At 40.6% G+C, this 21,956-nt stretch overlaps 1 protein-coding gene across 1 annotated transcript; it reads left to right on the top strand.

The window, feature by feature from the left end:
• Window positions 1-1,263: 1,263 nt before the first annotated feature.
• On the top strand, window positions 1,264-21,850 carry LOC115360352 (cryptochrome-2-like). The gene is made up of 13 exons (XM_030053222.1): window positions 1,264-1,581; window positions 3,037-3,145; window positions 5,748-5,890; window positions 8,614-8,798; window positions 9,134-9,222; window positions 10,436-10,576; window positions 10,738-10,863; window positions 11,284-11,469; window positions 11,689-11,840; window positions 12,717-12,919; window positions 14,134-14,214; window positions 16,244-16,833; window positions 17,741-21,850. Exons 1-12 carry the CDS (start codon window positions 1,424-1,426, stop codon window positions 16,825-16,827), a joined length of 2,157 nt encoding a protein of 718 aa, XP_029909082.1. The 5' UTR covers window positions 1,264-1,423; the 3' UTR covers window positions 16,828-16,833; window positions 17,741-21,850.
• Window positions 21,851-21,956: the final 106 nt, after the last annotated feature.

Here is a 21,956-nt window from a genome sequence, read left to right on the forward strand (position 1 = left end):
TTTGGCAGATGGAAGGAATGACTCACCCTGGCACGAGATGCAGAATTTCACTCTGAGCACACTGGAAAACAGCACAGCAGCGATCCGCGTGGAAACTGGAAAAGATGCAGCCTGACTAAAACTCTGTCACCAAGCAGAGGAGGCATTTATAAGGACAGTGGATAAATGTAGGTCATAAAATCAGCTCGTTGAAATCTGTGCAGAGGCGCTTTTCTGTATTGCTGAACTCCCGAGTAGGCTGCTGAACACTAGTTAGGATTTTGTGGATGTTTGCTGTGCAGATTTTGTTTTTATCTTCAAGAAATATCTACTTTCCAGAGCACAATGTAGGTATCTAGGCTTTGTGATTCTGCACAGCCTCGATACACAGCATGACACCAAAACCTCAGTGAAGAAAATTAATAATCCAAGTGTGACTTCTCACTATGGTTGACATTTTTTTATGCATCCAGGGGCGCCGCCAGGGATTTTGGGCCTCATGAAAAGATACATCAATGGTTGCCGCCACTCCAGGCCACACCAACCCTGCACAACCGCTGTAACCACACCTCAAGAACCCAATTGACCCGTGCAACTCTTCCAACTCTTCTTTGTAGTCCAATACTTACACTACATGTTACTAACAAAAAGCTGTGAAAATGTAAGACTATGCAGACATGCATGCAACATTCTGCAAACAGGGGAATTCACTATTTAATGCAGGACTAACAGTGCAATTCCTGAACGGAAATTTCTCTGAACATTAATGGATAACTTCAAATAAATATAACTTAAATAAACAGTGAAAATAAATAAACATTATCGACAGTAGTAAATTCATCAGCAGATTTTTTTAACGGTTGTTGGTCAGAGAACCTCTGGATGTTTTGATAACTTTTGGGCAAAAACAACAAACGTAAAGCAAACCATTATATTTATTAGTACACTGTAGATAAAATAGTGTGAATGAACCTGACAGTGAACAGGAATGGTATTTTAACCATTATTTACCACAGAGCTGAGGCGCAAAGCAGTTTCAATAGTTTGTCCCACAGAATGTTGCCGTAGGCTGGTATTTATTATGTGACTGGAATAATATCCTATCGACCATGTTTCCTGTCAGAGCTGCAGGCATCATGAGAATGACAGTCCCTCATAGGAAACGTGACAGCCCTTCACCAACATGTGCCAATCAACCAATCAAGGCCCGTCGTGTTTTTAATACCGGGTAGCGTTTCACGCTCTGACCAATCCGCTGACAGATTTGGGGAAGGCTGTTACGTGCATGTTGTCCACGCCCACTTCGCTGTGGCTTCTCAGTTGACAGCCAGCAAAGTTTCTCGGGGAGTGTGTGACAGTTTTAGCTGTTGGATTTGTGCATTTTAGCCCTCATTTCTATCCGCCACTCTGGATTTTTAACCTAAGGATGGACTAAGGAGTCATCATGGTGGTTAATTCGGTGCACTGGTTTCGTAAAGGTCTGCGGCTGCATGATAATCCAGCGTTGCAGGAGGCCCTGAATGGAGCGGACACTGTTCGTTGTGTTTATATCCTAGACCCCTGGTTTGCTGGCTCTGCTAACGTGGGAATCAACCGATGGAGGTCTGTAACATAACTATTGCGGTGACATTTGCGTTGTGTTGATTAAACATAAAGAGGTATGCGAGTATATCTTAAAGGTTATTTGCTTTTTGCTTTCTAAATGTGCAGCGTTTTTGGAGTCCAGGCTTGGGCCTCTTCACCACGTCAGTTAGCTAGCGTTAGCCTAGCCTCGATGCTCGCAGTTGCTATTCCCTCTAACATGGAGAGGTTGTCACGCCAAACTCCGTACAAAAAAACGAGCAATTGAATGTTGTCTTGCGTAGAGCCGAATTACAACACACCTCGATGGAAATAATCTCAGATTAAGATGTTTGTCCAGTGGATGCTGTTTTCTGGTACCTTTGGGACACAAATTATCCGCCAGGAAACACTTTTATTTATCAAATTAAAACATGAGGTACTGGCTCATGTCATCGGCCACCACGGTGTGTTTTGGTGGAAGAAGGTCGTGGAGGTAGCAGACAAATTACTTGTTAAGATCAAGATTTCAGTGAAACGATCGCTGTTTGGTAGATTATATGCACGCCGAATTGAAGGGTGATTCATAGCAATTCTGAAAATGTATTTTAGTCGTATTTAATGCGATGTAGCTAACGTTATCTTTGTTTAAGAGCATGACGACATTAAATTGCCCGGCTACTGGTTACCGGTCAAGTTTGACGTGACGTTTTATTTTTATAGAAAAGCGACACATACTGGAGTTAACTGCCTTATGAGCTTGCCAAACGTGTATTAACCTTAAAATGTGTTGAGGTATTGTCGTAGTAATGTAACATTTCAGTAAAATAACAAGGAAACAAGAAAAAGTGCAGTAAGTCACCTTTAGCTAAACACAAGCCGGCTAGCGAATTTACAGGTATCGTCGCCAACCTAGCTTAGTTAGCAAACTTAGCTAGTCTTAGTGTGCAAATAGGTAGTTTTTCATGTCACTAAACATTTTTTATACCACTGAGAGCTATGTTGATGTCGGCTCGCCTGTCCCTAGTTAGAATACAGTAACTTGAAAAATATGCGTTTTCAGGCAGACACGGTGGTTGAATTTATTGTTTCCTGTCCTGTAACTCAAAAATGTAAATGTCCTGAACAGAAAAAAATCTAGATGATCTTTTGCTCCTGGTACTGGTGCGCATTGTAATAGAGTTTTTAATTGTACACCTCTGTCGCAACTACATGATGTATTAAGACAAATTAGAGATTTGCAACACATTAGCAATGGTGATAAATGGATATGATAGTAAAAAGCCAATCAGTATTGTCCCATTTTGTGAAATGACACAGTTTTCATGTCATTAATACATACACAACATGCATGGGCCATTCAGCTGAGCAGATGCTCATCCACATACTTTGATTTTTCATGTGAAGCTTTCTGAGCAGCCTGCTGCCTTTACAGGTAGATTGATACTATTTCTTACTGATCTGTCTGTTACCTTGTTGTGTGTGTCTGCCTGCTAGGTTTCTACTGGAGTCATTGGAGGACTTGGACAGCAGTCTGAGGAAGCTCAACTCCAGGTTGTTTGTGGTCCGAGGGCAGCCTACAGATGTCTTCCCAAGGCTCTTTAAGGTCTGTAGCACCATGACCTACCAGCAGTCTTCAACATCTTTGTAATAATGTCGATCAATACATTGATTTTTAAAATGTAAATAAAACTGTATAGGCAGGAAGACACTGATTACTAATTATGGTGTTTACTGAGAATTTATACTTGACAATGGTTTTAGGGTTCGTGTGATGAATTCTATGTTTTCTGTGTATGTGCGTCTTTTGTGTAGGTTTTACTCGTGACATAACCTTGGATTAACAGTCACTTTTGTGAAACTGTCCACATTGTGGTGAAATATCCTCATTAGTTGCTCTGTGCTCCCTTGGGCTGCAAATCCACAATACTGTATTTCTATCTCTCCATTCCCCTCCATGATGCAGCAAAACAACTCCCAAAATAACACTAAAGCAGATTATGCCAATATAAAAAAGCAACAAGTCCTTGTAGTCATGTTTTGAGGAAATGAAACTGCTCTTGTTGTTATTTACATATTTGAATTGGAAAGTAGAGGAGACTCCAGGAGACTCTCACACAGTCGCCTTGCGCTATGAAAAAACGACCTGATAATACACAAAAAACAGTACTGACTTTCTGTTTTTAATGTTGGCATAAGCTGCTTTGCTCATATTCATTTATGTGCTTAAGGTGTTATTTTGGGAGCTGTTTTGCTGGGCTATGGAAGGGAAAAGAAAGAGATAGATAGAAATACAGTATTGTCGATTAGCAGGAGTCATACAGCGTCCAGATAACTGTAAAAACCTAACACTCTACCAAAGTTCAATTTAGCTTTAATCCCATTTCATCCGCTTGTGTTTGACAAATCAAACTCCCATCAGCTTTCTTGTAGCCAAAGAAAGGCTACCACTGAATACACCATTGAATAGTTAAGGCTATGCCACACTGGGCAAATTACACGCAAGTGGTTTCCAACAATGTACCAGCGAGGCCCACAAGTCTGCTGGGTTTCATTCCAACCAGACATAAACAGTAAGTAGCTTCACTAATTGGCACCTGCAACCAGAAATGTGCAGCCTTTAGTGTTTGGGTAGAATGAAGACTAGAATAAATCAACTCAGAGGTAACCTACTGATTCAGTTTAATGCCACCTTACTCATAGAGCACAGAAATCACCCCATGAGACCCCTAAACTAGACTGAAAACAGCTGCAGGGCATTTGAGGACAGGCAGTAAATACCTTCCACCAGCAGGATGAGGTTGACATCAGTGTTACGGTAGCTAGTAAAACTTGCAGACCATACTGCGGTGTCACAACATAGCATCTCAGTGTGTGTATAGTCCCTGGACAGCCCTCTGATGATGCTGAACAGCAGTGGGCATGGCGGCAAAGGTTGGAGTCGTAGCTTGGGCGGACAGCAATAGGGGATACGTTAAATTATGAGAAATTGGGAAACATCATCCTCTAAGAGTGGACATGATCTTTCGCCTCCAGCAATGATCTGTGGTTAAAGTGGTTCGTATTTATAATTTAGTGAGGACTACTGGTATAAGTTATGTATTAGTGTGGCTCACAACTAACCATAAAATGCCTTTAGACTGTTTTTTATTTTATTTTAACAGTTCAGAGTATACCACATACTCATTTATGCTTATGCATGGTCTTGGTTTGGCAGCCCTTGTGGGTTTTTGGACTGTGGAGTTCAGTGTCCTTGCCGGCCACGTTTTATGTATTTGTGCCTATATTCATGCATTCTTGAAAAAAATTACCATACTTTTTAAAAATGTGCTTTTTTTTATACACAAGATACTGTCTAAAATTGTTAACTGTCTTTTGAATCAAGTTTGTTATACTTAATTTATACTTAATTTTGTGTGGCAGAATTCAGTTTTCTTGTAAATTAAAAGAGAGCACACATGCACACACATCCTCTGAAGTTAGACTGTTTGTTGTAATGATATTATCAATAGATATTAGATTAGGTAAGCATCGCTGCTGCAGAGAAACAGAAGTTCAGACACTGCCACTTTGAGTAGAGCAGCCAGCTTTTGCTTGGATCATGTTCACCGAGAGTGTACAGTAGTGAGCAGGGACACATTTTGACATCAAGCAAACACCAAAAACTATATAACTGAGACGTCTCCTGTTATTATGTCAGTGTAGTGTGTGGACCTTTATAGAATTTTCTGGCAAAGATAAATTTTATCAGTATTGATTGCCTCGTGGGTGCTTATTTTGAGCTGATGAACTCATTATCTTATAAGATTCAAATCCATGACATTTTTGTATGGGCCTTACCCCAGTAAGTAAATAAAACACCTAAAATTTCACCTGTGTAACCACATCTCTGGGCCAAACTGTTGAAGTCTGGAGATTTTTTTTGTCCTAAAATGTCTGAGGAAATTAATATTTCAAATTAGTCTGTGAAAACAAGGTGATGTATTTGTCAATGATTGATTTAGAGTGGGACATCATTTTTGGGGCATACCATTTCCACTGTTGGCTTGCTAAGTGTTGTTTCTTGTCTGTTCTTGTGTCTTCCATGAAAAATTTAACAGCTCAAGTATAAAACACAAAAGAGAACCTGGGACAGAAAATGTATGAAGTAGATGTTCACAGTTTCTCTATCTCCCTCCCTCTTTCTTGGTCTTGCTGTCTCTCTCCAGGAGTGGAAAGTGACCAGGCTGACATTTGAATATGACCCAGAGCCTTATGGGAAAGAGAGGGATGGGGCCATCATCAAGATGGCCCATGAGTTTGGAGTGGAGACCATCGTCCGAAACTCTCACACTCTCTACAACCTGGACAGGTTAGTAGCATAGAATTCTGTATTAATTGTACAAACACCATAATCCACAAACACACATGAAAACACAGTTTAAGAGATCAGTCACCACTGACATGAAAGCCACCGCATTGGGAGTTTAACCAATGAAAGTTCTCTGAAAGTCTAGATACAGGAATAAAGTGAAATAGTGGTTAGGTTGGGTACAGTCTGGCCCTGTATAGCTCAGTTTGAGGAGCATGGTACTAACAGTGCAAAAGTCTGATTCCCACAGTGTTCACAAATACTAAAAAATGCATGCATTCAATGACACTTAGGCTATAGGTATTCACCAATTGGCATTTTTATTTGGGATATCTTACAAAATTGTAGGTGAAAGTCCTATGCTGCCAGTTCTGTGTCTTATACTACCATCCCCAAATTTTACAGACTGCAAGATGCCATTAAATTGTTGGTAAGAAGTATCCCAAAACATTGCTTTGTCCAGGAGTGAACTCTCTGTTTCACACAATGTAACTGCTTTCATTTTTATCTGAGCTTCATTAGCACAGAATTAATAAAATCTTGATGCTGCTGTCCAGTATTTCAGCGATTGCCTCACATTGGCATAGGACATTATAGATTAACACTTGAATGCAGAAGTATAATTTGACTCTTAGCCTGCACAATGCATGTGATATTGTCACAGAGCTTTTAGTCCTGTCTTATGTTGTCTTACTTGTCCATACGTCTGCTAACCCTGCAGGCTGTTGACATGACATTGATATTGGCACCAAAGCTCATCAATAGCCAAGAAACGCCTTCTGGCCGCCAGGGAGGACTCCCTGTCACTCACTGAAAGCTTGAAAACTCCTCATTCTAATTAGCATCTAATTAGCAGTGTTTTTTTCTGACAAGATGCTTTAGTCGGTTAGCTTTTAATATACGTAGGAAGTATGCATGTGTAGATATAGCTGCAACTGCATTTACTCTCTCTGGTTCTTAATCTTAACAAGAAATCGTGAAAGTTTTTTTTTTTTTTTTTTTTTTCCTGTTGACATTCATGTATTCTTGACATTTTATACTGTATTGGCAGTTACAAATTAGCACAGTTGATAGTCCCAGGGCTATTAAATTTTTCCTGCACACCGAAAATGTCAGCTGTCATTTTCGTAGGTCAGCAAAGACTTTCCAAGTAAGATATATGAGAGAATGCTGAGAAATATTTGAACTTGTCAAGGTGTGGTTAATTAATTCAAGTAATCCCAGCCTGTCAGTGTGATAGCCAGCAGTGACATCCAGTGGTTCTAGCATGGTACTGCAGGTCACACCCTTGTCCATGTGCATGAGTGTGTGATGGGATGTGAGTGAATCAGACAGTCCAGTAGACTTTTCACAGCCTTACTCACAGTGTGAAAGGATCCACCCTTGAAAGTCAAAACCATTTGAGTTTCCCTCCTATATGGGATTGATTAGCAAAGTATTTCATTACAGTATAATAGCATATTTAGAATATTTCTGTCCTTCTTATGGGATTATGATGGTGTGCGGGGGCCTAGTTGCGTAGTCAGCTCTTAGCTTTGTATCGTTGTTTGTGGTCATGTGGATGTGGACATGCTCAGTGAGAGACATGGGCAGCTTAAGGTTACTAACTGTAAACTGACCAATAGGAAAGTATCAGATCTTCAGATCCACCAACAGGATCTAGAATGGCTTAACTGACATCAACATGTTGTATAAGATAGAAACTATAAATACAAAGCCATGCTGACAGCTGTAGTGGCAAAATAGCTTAACAAAAAGCCAAACAGAGAGATAGATATGGTCTCTCTCTTTTTTTTTTTTTTTTTTTTATAAACATTCCATGGTAGATGGATCTAGATTGTGCCTGGTGGGTAGAATATTTCTCAGGTTTGAACAGGTTTGATTTATGCTGTCACATTACTTTCCAATCAGTCTTTGATGCATTTTCACCTGTCTTTTTCCAGTATAGGTTTTTGATGTCAATATTTCTGTGTTGTGGTGAAGCTGCCAGTAGCTGTAGTTTTGTGCCAATATTCAGTTTCATTAAATATGACCCTTCTCCTACCAAAATATAAGAAAATCATGCTGATTTAGTGTTTCTGCTAGAATATTCATATTTTTTTTAAACCTGCTGAAAATATCATTGGTCTTTGTAATCAGTCCAGACGAAGGACTTCCCACAGACATTCATGACAGCCACTGTAATATTCCTCAGTTAATATGCAGGTGGTTAAACTGCAAAATACTCATCATATCAGAGGTGGAGAACACTGTCTGGCCAATACCAAATTTGTAATAAACAGTATATCTTTCTAACTTTGCTTCACCTCATTCATATATTTTAAACTAGCCTATATTTCTGTCACAGTCAAGCCACAGCAACATCTTGTGGCCAAACTCAAATGTTTTGTGCATTTGCTCAAATCACCAGTTAATATATCTTCCATTCCCAATATTTTTAATAATGCTTGCTTTGTTGTAATGGAACTGTCAGTAAAGTTATTTAATCAGATCCCAAAGATCCTTTTAGCAACTGTAGAATCACTTTTACAATGTCAATTCAATGTGTTCCATTTCTGTGGTTTTCTAGCATGAAAGAGGAACAACAGCAGCAATCCAACAACTCAAACTTTAAAGCTTTTCCATGCCATAGTGAAGAGAAAATGCTTCCCAGAGGACCTGTTGCATATGTAGCTGCTTTTATACTATGCCTCATTTCTGTCTTGTTTTTTTCCTGTTCACAGGATAATCGAGATGAACAACAACAGTCCTCCTCTGACCTTTAAGCGATTCCAGACGATCGTGAACAGACTGGAGCTGCCCAGGAGGCCGCTGCCTACCATCACCCAGCAGCAGATGGATAGATGTAGGACTCAAATAGCAGAAAACCATGACCAGCACTACAGTATACCTTCACTGGAAGAACTTGGTATGCATGATTTTACAGTATTTTACAGAATATAGTATGCTCATTGCCATTTTGCACTTATTGTATTTTTCTGGATATACTGAAGAAGAACAGGGAGGGGAGACTAATTAGTGCACGTTAATGGTGCACTAATTAGTTTGAAAAGTGGATTGAAAAGTGGCTCCCAATAATTCAGAAAAGTTGCTTTTCATCAGGCATATTATGTTTGCTGATAAATAAGTATGTTAATTTTAAAGGAACTTATAAGGGGACATTCTCTTCATACAACAGACACTAAGGCTTGACTTTGGCCATGAGGTGACACTGTCTTGATCTAAGTATTAATGTATTGTTAGGTTTCAAGACGGAGGGTTTACCTCCTGCTGTGTGGCATGGAGGAGAATCAGAGGCCCTGGACAGACTCAACAAGCATCTGGACAGAAAGGTAACTAGAAGGAAAAACCTATTTACGTTTTTTTAAACATAGGCAATTATTATATTTAGGACTTTTTTTTTTTTTGCTTCATATTAGCAAGATTTATTTTGTGTCCTTTTTGCTGTTAGGGAGTGGCTGTGGAGTTTTTGCATTGTAAATGGAATTTTTTGTCCTGTTTTGTTTTATTAATTAAGTTTGAGTATCTCCTTGTCGCGCCCTTTTATTTGTCATTTCAGCGATGCTGTTCATGCTAGGGATGGCAAAAATGGAAAATTTTCTTGGTCGACCACCGGGCCCCATTAATCGGTTTATTTCGGTTAACCGAGAATATTATTTTACTGTCTGTAAACCATAAAAGAATAACCGCAACAAATAGAAGCTAGCAGTGCTAGCACCGGCGCCATTGTCTTGCCCCGGACGCATACCACTACGTCCGCGACAAACATAAGCTTGGCTCGTTTCTCCTGTAGATATCTATAATATCTATAATATAATTATAATATACTATAATATAATTATTATCGATATCTATGGTTTCTCCGGTCTGTCTCTACCGAGCTGAGCTCTGTGCGTAATGACGTCATCGAAACCCGGCAGAGCATCCCGTCGCCATGTTTACCATATTAAACTGTATGTAAGCGCAAGAGCAACTTTGCCGCCTTCAGGAACAGTTGGAATTTTTCGATCGATAAAACCTTACGGTAGTTGCGGTATTTACAATCTGACATGCGCATTTGTGTCGGCGACGACACGTTCGGACTAGAGTGCCTTTAGAAAGAGAGTGGGGACAACTCCGTTCACTCCAACGGTTCCGTTTTTTCACAGCAATGGCGGCGTAAGGAGACCCCTCTCTCTACAGGCACTCTAGTTCAGGCTTAAAGGGTTTTTAACCGACAAGATTATTCGGTTAAAGTTAAAGTTAAACGGTCAACAACCAGTCAAACGGCCACCGGTTATATCCCTAGTTCATGCCAGCTATCTAGTTCTTATTTCATGTATATACAAACCAAACCGTTGTTGTTGCTGTCTGAAACAGAAAACACATCACTTCATGTGGGATTTTTCATGGCAAAGATCTACTTGACACCAGGATGTTAGAACAGCAAATAGAAACTGTGTAGGTGGAATCACGTGTTAGATCAATCAGCCATACAGTACCAGTTGGACATGTATGTATGGGGCATGTACTCACTGCGTTTTATGTGACTGTTTGCCTGTGTAGGTATGGGTGGCCAACTTTGAGCACCCGCGGGTCAATACGTGTTCTCTGTTTGCCAGTCCAACTGGCCTGAGCCCCTACCTTCGCTTCGGCTGCCTGTCCTGTCGGGTTTTCTACTACAACCTCAGAGAACTGTACATGAAGGTAGGTGGGCTACACACACAGATGCTGTGAATATCTGTAATGTGCTGTTTTTTTAATCCACTTCTATTTAAACAAACATGATGATAAACTGTTAAGTTCCTTTTCTCCTCACTGCTCTTCTCTGTCTTCCTCCTCTGTCTCTTTCTCTTGCTCCACGTTAGCTTCGTAAGCGTTGCAGTCCTCCTCTGTCCCTTTTTGGCCAGTTGTTGTGGAGGGAATTCTTTTATACGGCTGCCACCAACAACCCAAACTTCGACCGCATGGAGGGCAACCCCATCTGTGTCCAGGTGGGTTGAAACCAATGGGGATGTCAGTCAGTATTTGTTTTATGGCAGGCACAATTACAAGCTCATAAGTTGTAAACACACATGAAAAACACATATCAGACATATTAGAGGAGGACCACATTAACCAGGCTATATCTAATTGATTGTAGTAATTTCCCCCTGGGGATCAATAAAGTATTCTGATTCTGATTCTGATTCTGATTCTGATTGTTTGATTAATTGACTGATTAATAATAGGCAATAATGACAAATTAGTGTCAGTCTAGCACTAATTTCTGTGTCACCAAATCTGAAACTTGCCAGGGGAGTTAACCAACAACAACTGTTTTGATAATAAATGGACAGGATTTTTTCTACCATGTGTTTCAGAGAGCAGGGACAGTAGCTCATTATTTTTCTGTGTCATGTGTTTTCCCTCAGATCCCATGGGACCAGAACCCTGAGGCGCTGGCTAAGTGGGCTGAGGGTCGGACCGGATTCCCCTGGATAGACGCCATCATGACTCAATTAAGGCAGGAGGGCTGGATTCATCACCTCGCCCGACACGCTGTGGCCTGTTTCCTCACCAGGGGAGACCTCTGGATCAGCTGGGAAAGCGGCATGAAGGTAGGAGAGACAGCCTGAGACAAGGAAGAAAGTCTTTGTTACACTCAATTTTCTAGTTTTATATTATTATATTTTATCTTAATCAGCTTTATATCTTAATTTTATGGTAATATGTCATGCATGAATCCATAATCACGGCAGTGTTAATGACACACTGAGCCCTACAGGAGCGCCAAATAGAAGTCAGTGTTGTGTATGTATGTCTGTGTTATTCCTTAGGTATTTGAGGAGTTACTTCTGGATGCAGACTGGAGTGTCAACGCTGGCAGCTGGATGTGGCTGTCCTGCAGTGCCTTCTTCCAGCAGTTCTTCCACTGCTACTGTCCCGTTGGCTTTGGAAGGCGCACTGATCCATCAGGAGACTACATCAGGTAGGATATACAGAGTACTTGAACTCCTATACCCAAATATAGTACATTCCAGAAGCTTTGTTTCAGGGAATTATTGTTTTAATTTTTTGTAGATTACAATTACAAATATGTTTCCAAAGCTCTAGAGATGTGGTTGACTCTTGTTAAATCAAGCTAATGTCAGCTTAAGGCAACCTCTTGGCTTTCTCTAATGCTTTGCAGTGTTTCCCCCTGTATTCATTCGGCAGCGGCACACCACCACTGCAGAGTTATGAGCAATGCTGCAAAAATTTCACACAATCCTTAATATCAATGGGCTGCAAATAATTTTCCCTCACACACTGTGAAAGCACAATAACACCACATGCCATCATGGATTTGCTTTGAGTCATTGACTAGCACATGAAATCCCAGAATCCTCTCTGTCATTCTTTAAAGGACATCTACGCGAAAGGTACTGTTAAAGAAGTAGTGTAGCTGCTTTAAGGAATAGTGCAGTGTGTAATGTGCGTGAGTAGTGAGTGTGTGGTTGAGCAAGAGAGTGAGTGGTAAATCTTAGAAAAGCAGAGGTAAATGTCCACAGTAAGTTGTTAGAGTTGCTGTAAATGTACAATAACAGGCTGCAGTGTGTCCGTTAATAAATGCTGCAGCTTCTCAAGACCAAGAAAAGTCTCATCTGTTGTTTCTCCAAATGCTTGATAAGTGAAGAGGCTCAGCCTGAATAAATATCTTCCCTAATTGTAATTAATCGGCTTAGCGTTTATCATGCCAAATATATATTCTCACTTGCTTTTGTCCTAGAGGAGACTACTTTCATTTCATTTTTACTCATTTATGTATTTATTTATTTATTCATTTATTTAGTGAATTTGTGAATGGATGCAATGTTTCCTGCAGGCGTTATATCCCCATCCTAAAGGACTACCCTAATCGCTACATCTACGAGCCGTGGAACGCCCCTGAGTCGGTCCAAAAGGCAGCCAACTGTGTGGTGGGGGTACATTACCCCAAACCCATGATCAACCATGCAGAGGGCAGCAGGCTCAACATAGAGAGGATGAAGCAAGTCTATCAGCAACTCTCACATTACAGAGGACTCAGTAAGTAGATATAGTGCATCATTCTGCTCACAGATCTATTGCCTGTCATACTTACAGAACCCATCTTTGTATCTTTTATAGTAAAGTTTGCGGCCCTCTGTGTGTTAAGAGGGACCAGCGCTAATATTTGATGATGCAAACACTTTAAGGCATTTTGCCTGTTTACCATACAATCACTCCTGACGTGGCACTGCAGCACCTGAGGTATCAGCCGTACTCTACGTTTATTTGTATTTGGCTGGAACATTTTTAATTTTGCCACCACTGGAAAACCCTTCCTACCCTCAGGGTAAGGTATAAATAAACCTTACACTGGACTTAACCCTTAACATGTCTTCTGAGAATTAAATAAAAGTTAATAAAAGATAAGTTATGGCCGCGGTCCCCAACCACCAGTCTGCAGCCTGGTACCGGTCTGCGAGACATTTCAGACCGGGCTGTGCAGCCCGACTGTAGAAATCTGTTACAAATCTTCCAGCCCAACCTGACCTGTGCTCAAAAAAGGTCTGTCCAAAACCATCTGCAACCTGAAAAATAACAGCCATTTCTCTGCCTGAACCTGAATGGAGCTTGAATTAGGTATTAATTAATTTCTAGATAGTGATCTTACAGTAAATGATTTTGCCCCTATAGGCTATGATACAGTTGACAGAGGAGAGGAGTCAAGATGAGTCTCATTCCCAGAGGTCATAAATTGTCAAGAATCAAGAAAACCAACCATTATGGGCTCCTTATCCATAATAATAATAATAATAAAAATCATACAGAGCATACAGAGGTGGGCACAAATACATCGAAAAGTGTCTTGTTACAAATGACTGATACTCGCTCATCACATGTCATAATAAAATACAAAATACTATTAAAATACAAGTCATTAGTCATTTGTAAACTGATAACATATTTTAGGCATTTAATTGCCTAACTATGGGTCTGACCTTCACCCCCTACATTTAGAGGATGAGTTCTGCTAATTTCCCACATTATAGATGTAAAGTAGCCAATCAGAATATGTTGGAGGTGCATCATGACAATAAGAATGGGCATTTAGCAGATGCCTTTTTCAAAAGCGATCAGTATATGTGCAGTGGGTTGCTGGACACCTTATTTTTTTCCTACCAGCATTCCATGAAGACCCACTCTACCGTGCTTGCTCTGCCTCTGATTGGCTAGTATCTGAGTGCCTTTTGTTTATGTGTGTGTGTGTGTATCAGGTTTATTGGCCTCAGTACCAACTATCCAGGAAGAAGCAGAGCCACCGATGACTGACGACTCCCAGACCAGCAGTGGCCCTGGTAGGAAGAAACACACATGCACACAAGAGAACTGATCATGCTGATCATCTTTGCAGCCATTTCAGTAAAGTTATGTTTGTGTTTCCTGTGATCTTAGATAGCCTCGCCATTCTTACTTTTCTGTTAAAAGATCTAAATTCCTACTACTACCTTTACTCACTGATTTATTTGCTTGTCATTAGTCACTCCCTTTATTGTCTGCTTCTTGGCTGGAGCCCTAGAAATGAGTTTGTAGCTGAGTGAGTGAGTGATCTAAGTTACACCATTGGTCAGCCACTTGCTCGCTACCGTTGGTTTGCTGTGTGTTGGATTTGCCCTGTTGGTTGCTCTTTCAAAATGAATCGCCACACTGCAGCTTAGTCCAGATTTATCACACATACTGGCAGAGAAATACGCCTCTGATGTGAACAGCCAAGCTCCTGCACACACTTAAATTTACACTGTACGTCCGCAACAAGACCTACTCAGAATGGCTCCTTCATATGAATAATATTAGTGTCATTTAGATTTTTTTTTTTTTTTTTTTTTTTTTACATGGCTAGATTATCAACTACAACACAACTTTAACAAGTCTTGTTTTTCCATCTCCTCGATAAAAATCCAAATTGTTCCTCCTAAATCTGACCTTGTGTGTGACACTTCCTCATCCTTTTTTCCCATACTTTGAATAAGATCCACAATGGTGTGAGTGTAACCCCTGCACTCACACATGCACGCACACTCATGCGTGTATGTGTGTTTTAAATTTAAGTTAATTTCCCAATAAATCTCTTATAACATATCAGAGCTACATGACCGATAATAATTGCACACACTCAGAAAATATTCACTGGATGCAGGGGGCAAGACTAGATAAAGATGTTAGGCAAAATGCAACCATCAGAAATAGGAAGTAGCAGCATAACTGTATAATCAAAACAATGTTGGATTCTGCTGTGACAGTGAGATAACATTGGCACTGTTTAACTGCATAAATAACCCGGAAGTCTGCTGTCCAGTTCAGCCACTCTCCACCAAACTGAGGTCAAAATTTTCTAAAGATAGTTGCGATCCAGCCACATACTTGGTTTTGATTTAGTATTGTTTCAGTAACATGTAAATAGGAGTCTTAGATATATTCATAGGGTCTAAAAGGTTTCTGATGTTGATAAATAATGGAGGTTCCTGTGTGGAGCAGGGGTCAAATCACCTGCCCAGCACTACAGAGACCTGGGTTCACTTTTCAGCATTGTTGCATCTGACTTGGCAAAGTGACCATACATGTGTGATTGACATGTGATTAATGTCCATGCATGGGGAGCCAGTGAGGGAGTGTATCCTTGGCACTGTATTAGCAACTCCTACCACATGTTGCCAGAGGCAGCATGTGTAGTCTGCACCTTCCCCAGACTAACAGTAGGGGCGGCAGCAGCAAGTGACAGAGATACAGCTAGCTGATTAACTTGGGGCAAAAATGGGGGAAGTCCAGCAACAGAACATGTTGATAAATTATATGAAGGGCTGTGATTTAAGGTTGAAAATTTCCTTAAAACTTGTTTTCTATCCACAAACCAAACTCCTCAAGAACGGGTTATATTTGAACCTGCTGTATATTAAATCTAGCTGTGGGCTTTACGTTCATGCTACAGTAATTGTACTTTGGTCCTCCAGAGTCAAATTCAGTGAGGGTGAGATACCTTTCTCTCTATAGCTGTACAGTAACAAACTATATCACCATACCTGTACACTGTAAAGCAACATCTGTATCCCTGTACACTATCAGTCCACATCACTATATGCACACATGTACCGCCAAAGTCATTTCTACTTCTGCTTCCAAGTTAATATGCTGTAATGTGCATTTGCTATTCTTACTGTATTCCCCATAGAAGAGATGAGGGCAGTTGATCAGCTGGAAAACCAGAAATCTGGGATCACATTCAAATAAAATGATGATTAATTAGTCTGTATCTTGTCCTGGGACTGTACACTTTGTAGGTGTGATTACATTTGATTGATTTGCTGTGTCCTTATTGTGTGTTTTTTCTAGACTCTCCCAGAGCCCCTGGTGACATTGAAGCAGCCGTCTGCTCCACAGCTCCTGACTCGTCCACAGTCTGTTCATCCTCCACCGCCGCTGGCTTGTGTTCAAACCAGAATGAGGCAACAACCAGTGACCCGTCCCAGACACTCTGCACCCCCCCAGGCCCACATACAGTCCCATCTTTAGCCTCTGCAGCAGCCATAACCTCAACATCTACAGGCCATCTCTCAGCCGTACCACCCAACCAGGCCACAGCATCTCCTCCTCCCTCCCCATCCTTAGCTCCAGCCCAGAGTCCCTTATCGAAACCCAAACCCTTCTTGTCCTCTTGTTCAAGTCTGACCCCACCCCCCTCCCAGGCTCCAAGCAGCGCCCCGGGGCAGGTCTCTTCTCTACCCCCGAGGAGGAAAGGCCTCGCTCGCAAGCTCCGCCGCAGCCAGAGGCATCGAGGCAGACAGAGCTGCACCACAACCGCCAGGGAGGAAGACAGGAGAGCCGAGGAGGAAGAGAAGATGGAGGAGGAGGTTGAGGACGAGGAGGAGAGGATGGAAGAGGAGGCATCTGGGGAGAGAGCAGGCAGTCATCAGTGATACAAAGTATGAAGTGGGTCTTGTGTGTTGTGTGTGTTAGACAGTGATGTCGACTCATGTTTGCTACTCAGACACCCTCAAAACGTCAGTGGTGAATTAGTGACTTAGTGGACAGTGAGCATCTGTAGAAGAATTCCATTGAGCCACTGTGCTAAAAAAAATAATTTTTATATTCTGCATGACTATGACATAATGTAACCATCTTTTGATGTGTGGACCAAAAATCAGCTTGGCATCATTTGGAAATGCCTCTTTGTAACGTGCGGAGAGCTCCTGTGGTCCCAGTCAAAGGAATGCAGTTTGTGGAGGCTGTGCTTTCACAATAAAGGATACTAGCTCAGTGATTCCTCAAGAATTTATTCAGGCCTGCTGGTGTGCACTGCAGGAAAAATTGTAAAGCTGCACTAAGTGATTTCTGACCACTAGAGGGTCTTGAGAGCTTAGTCACTCCTGCTTCCGGGTTCACAGATCGCTTGTACAAAACTGAAAGTTAAGGCAAAAATAAGAAAATAAGGTCTTTAGACAATAAGTATTAAGATTTAAGACCTGACTTGGACTGGCACTGAGTGAGCATCTCTAAAATGTAAAATAAGTGCACCTTCCCAATAAATTTGTTGTTTAGGAAATTTCAGTGATCCTTGTGGAGAAATTGGGTGAGAGCAGCAGCAAATAGAAATGCCCAGGTATTGAGAAAAAAAAAGTACACAAGTAAGTATAAAAAAAAAAAAAATGCGGCTTGTCAGACAAAACACTGGTATATATTACTTGAAGATAGATGAAGACAGTGAAAAAGCCATACTGCAAGCCATAATGCAAATCGTAGGGATATAAGGGATATTGAAGGATCATTTTAGTTTCTTCTCACTATTTAAGTGGCTGACGCTGTGTTTTCTGGTGTGTTTTTGTGTTTCAGGAGGAGTTTGAGAAATCAGGTCTTCAGACCTCCAACCTGGAAGACTGGACCTACATACAGACGCATTGAAGGAAGAGTGTTTTGGAAGTGTTTATGCCGCACACACACACACACACTAACGGTGGAAGGAGTACAAAAACATTTTACTCACATGCAATTATCACTTAAATTTTACTCAAGTCAGAGCAAAATTGCAGAGTACGCATTTAGAAAAGTATTCAAGCGTTTCATTTAGAGTTCATGTATGATCTTAAACTACCTATTTGACATTGTCCATGCAAATAATTTGATGCTACTTATGGTTTGTGGATGATCCATTTTAGTTATAGGAGGAACAGTCCAGAATAAAAAAAAAAAAAAAAAAAAACATCCCAGTAGAGTCACTACTCTGATGTCTCAAAATAATTCTTATTGTAGCAAGTGGAGTTAATACTGTGTAACTAGAATACTCATATCTAGTTAAATTCAACCTCTGGTACGTATACACACATACATAGGCACACACATGGTTTAAAAAAGAAAGCATCACTAAAACCTGAAGAGCAGAAAATACAGCATGGCTGCCAATAACAAGTTTACAACATTCTGCAAGCACTACCTAGCAAAGAACTCCTCCTACCACGCTACCACAGAAAAAGAGAATGCACTAAGAAGCGCTGCGTACTCATGAAGAACTGGATTTGACTGGGCAGTGCGTTATGCACTGCAGCTTTTACAGCTACATATCCATTTTGAAACCATAGAAAATAGTGGAGAACTGCTTCTGCTTGCTTCTGATTCTAACAACGTCTTTTCAATAGAAATAAGATACTGAATGGTCAGCGGGACCCTGAATGTCACCTGTACCGGACTAGACAAGATTGTTCTATTTGTCTACCAGAGGCCGCTCTAGCTATGGATTTCTCTGTCCTTGGAAAAATAAAAGCAAACCCATCAGCCTTTATAGGTCAACTCCTCATATAATCATTTGCACGAGAAATGCTCTCTTAACAGTTATAGTTTCTCTAACGGTAGTTCACACTAAGCTTTGGGCTAACTGTAGCGCACAGCTTATATTAGCCTCCATTCACACTTGTACTTATTAACCCAGGGCTAACAGTTAGTCCTGGGTTAAGGTTTCACATTTGACAATCAAAGCCCAGGGTTAAAGTCTTGAGTTCACTTGTCGCACCGTTTTCATCGGACAACAAACATTCTGTTGCTTTTCAAAAGTCAGAGTGTGGATCACTGGGTAACTGGTGATGCAATGTTTCATCCATGATAACAATGGTATCACGATACAAGCAGCTCTGCGATATGTGATATATTGTAAGATAATCAGCTGTGCTGCATCAAGATATCTATAACTAAAGAAGGAAATGGCAAAATAATTTTCCAGTAGGCAGGAGTTATTCCTGTGTTTCAGTGTTGCAGTGTGCACAGCGACTGCAACATTTACATGACGCAACACCTCCATTTAAAATACCTAAAGGCAGGGATCAAATACACCTCATAGGAACTCACATATGCATCTGTGCAAATTAAGTTGAACAAGAGGAAGAATCGAGATATTTTGTCTCACCCTCATTCAGAAGTAGTCTTTTGCTGCTGTCCTAACCTTGATTTTAATCTTGATTCACGCTACAGACTTTGACTTTTTGAGGACATCCCCAGAAACCTGCTCTGGAACAGGGTTTAGTTAGTCCTGGTCTAAGAGTGGGGATATCGCACTTCCTGAGTTGCAAGTGTGAAGCGACAGTTTGCCTGGGGCTGAGTGTAGAGTCGGTTGTGGGTGTATCTCATGATGTGACAGCAGTGTCCGGGGGTCCCAGAGTGATGGACTTAACTAGATGAGTTTGGCTCCTTGCCAGGCCAGTGGCTGTGACTCTGATGTACAGGGCAGTCAGGCTCACTGCAGCCACGCCAGTAAGGAGATTTATTTATCTTCTGTACATGAATTAAAGCTCATGTTATCGCATAGCTCCCATATATGTACAGCAATAGACATTTTGTGCCTAGTTTAGGAGGCATTCGGTTTAATTCAGATGGGATTACACAGTGAGGTAACTGTGTTGGATAATCACTTTGTTTATGGCTGCCTTTCCCTTGTCCTTTGTCCACCTGCAAGACCAAGTTCATCCACAGCACCACAGCATCATTTCTGTATATTACCCCTCTTAACTTATAAAAATCGCTTACGGCTCCAAGGAAGTGGAGTTTTTTTTTTTTTTTGTTTTGTTTTTTTTTGCCCCTGTGATGCTGATGTTTTTGTTCAATGTTTTCCTTGGTTTTGTCACATTAAAAACTAAACAAAAATGTAAAAAAATAAAATAAGTAAATAACAAAAAAATAACAAAACTTTTAAAAAGCGCCATAGAGGATATTACTGAAATGGTTCATTTAAATTGACTGATGTGATCGCTTTGGAAAATGTCAGATATTTTTGCCAGCAGCAGAGATTATGTAAACTAGTAAAACAGAATAAAAAGTTTTCTTACTCCATCTCCCAAAATTACAAAATCCATCTCTGATTTGAAACCATCACAACTTAAATTATGTACACTAAGAGGCCGAGGCAGGTCACTCATTCTCTTCAGGGATGGCTTTTTTTCCCCCCTGAACAATTTATATATGAAAGAGAGAGCTTCAGATACGGTTGATGTGGCATCAGGAATAACAAAGATGATATATTGTAGAGATTCAGCTTTTGTATTTGCCACCTTTTTCTCTGGCAATGGTAACTGCTGCTTGTGTGGAATGAATGTAGAGGAAAAACTGGGTGTGTTGTCCCAATATATCCATCAGTTTTTGTATATATAACATGTAAAAATATAACCTCTGTTTACCTGATTGTCTGTTTGAGGAGGTTTCACAAAGGTTTATCGCATCTTTGCTAGGCAGATGTTTCCCAAAAGCCCCTGCTAGAGATAGTCCTCCATACTGTAAATGTCTGCAGTTTCTCATACGTGTATACCTCTGTGCTACCCTTAGATGTTCTTAATTTGACAAGTGGAGCCCAAAAGCATCATTGCACTATTATTTATTTTCTTGTCTTTTTAATGACTGGAGATGCACAGGAGCTGCGATGCTTTGTTGACTAAATCTGGTTCGGCCCATTTTGAAGACGCTACATTAAGCGGTTCGTGGCAATTTTAATGCTTCAGTTTTTATTTCATAGGAATAAATCTTTGTCGACGAACGAGATTAGGCAAAACTGTTAATTGGCAGGAACCGTGTTTATTCCTGGTGCAATTCGATTATTTTTGATATTTTACTACTGGAGCAACCAGGCACATTTTAGTTCAATGACTATTTCTGATCCTATTTTGATTAGAAGGTTTTGTTTAATCTTGCATCTTGCAGGAACCCCAATTCATGGAATGCCCTCGGTCACTGAGTCAATCCGGCCATTTCAGCCTCATGGAGTGTATAAAAGAAAGGGACAAGCGTTCAAAAAGAATTGTCCAGGCTGTTTTTGGTTTTTGCCCGCTACCTTTTGGTTTGCATCTGTTTTGAAGGACTGCTGTTAAATCAAATGCAGAAGCCAAGGAAGGGCAGTGCTTTTTTTTTTTTTTTTTTTTTTTTTTGTTATTCCTGCTTGAAGTATACATCTGGAAAAGAATAAGCTGTCTTAGTTTTAGCTTCAACTAGCTTTGTGAAACCCTCTCAGTGTTGCCAGGTTGGATTAGTGTTCCCCAAAAGAGGGACAGATGCTTTTTAAAACAAGGCAACCCATACAGCCCATGTAAATGTCGTATTGACCTGTACTAAAGACAGACAGGAGCTGTGAGGTTTTAATCCTTAAAGGCAGAAGGCAAAACTAGTCACCAGAGTCTCAACTGGGATGTAAAAATTGACCACTAAACATTAAACCCCCCTCCATCCCACCCCAGTTTAGCCTCTGGTGTCTAAATTGGCTTCTCCCTTGGTCATAAACCTCACAGTTCCCAGCTGCCTTGAATGCACCACAAGCCCAGATGCTTACATTTTGCTGCTCATTCCAACTAACAACAGAATGGCGCTCTGTTAGGCTGAAGGTCTGTGTGAGAACCGTGGGCTACATGGCTATTTATTTGTTTTGTATTGTACAAAAAGAGTTTATTTTCATTAAAATCGCTGATGGAATTGTGATTGAAATGTGAGTTTGTGGCGTGCCTTCTTTTTGTGTTTGCACAGTATATCATCAGGAAAGTCATCTGCATTATTGACACAGACATTCACAGTATTTTGTCAAAAA

Source organism: Myripristis murdjan, chromosome 6, assembly GCF_902150065.1.
Source record: "Myripristis murdjan chromosome 6, fMyrMur1.1, whole genome shotgun sequence".
Classification (NCBI taxonomy): Eukaryota; Metazoa; Chordata; class Actinopteri; order Holocentriformes; family Holocentridae; genus Myripristis; species Myripristis murdjan.

What these genes read in the sequence shown, in the direction of transcription:
- LOC115360352 (XM_030053222.1), top strand. Translation starts at nt 1,424, where the DNA reads ATGGTGGTTAATTCGGTGCACTGGTTTCGTAAAGGTCTGCGGCTGCAT. An exon ending in TCTTCCCAAGGCTCTTTAAG is followed by an intron (nt 3,146 to 5,747) that starts GTCTGTAGCACC and finishes GTCTCTCTCCAG; the next exon opens with GAGTGGAAAGTGACCAGGCT. An exon ending in ACTCTCTACAACCTGGACAG is followed by an intron (nt 5,891 to 8,613) that starts GTTAGTAGCATA and finishes TCCTGTTCACAG; the next exon opens with GATAATCGAGATGAACAACA.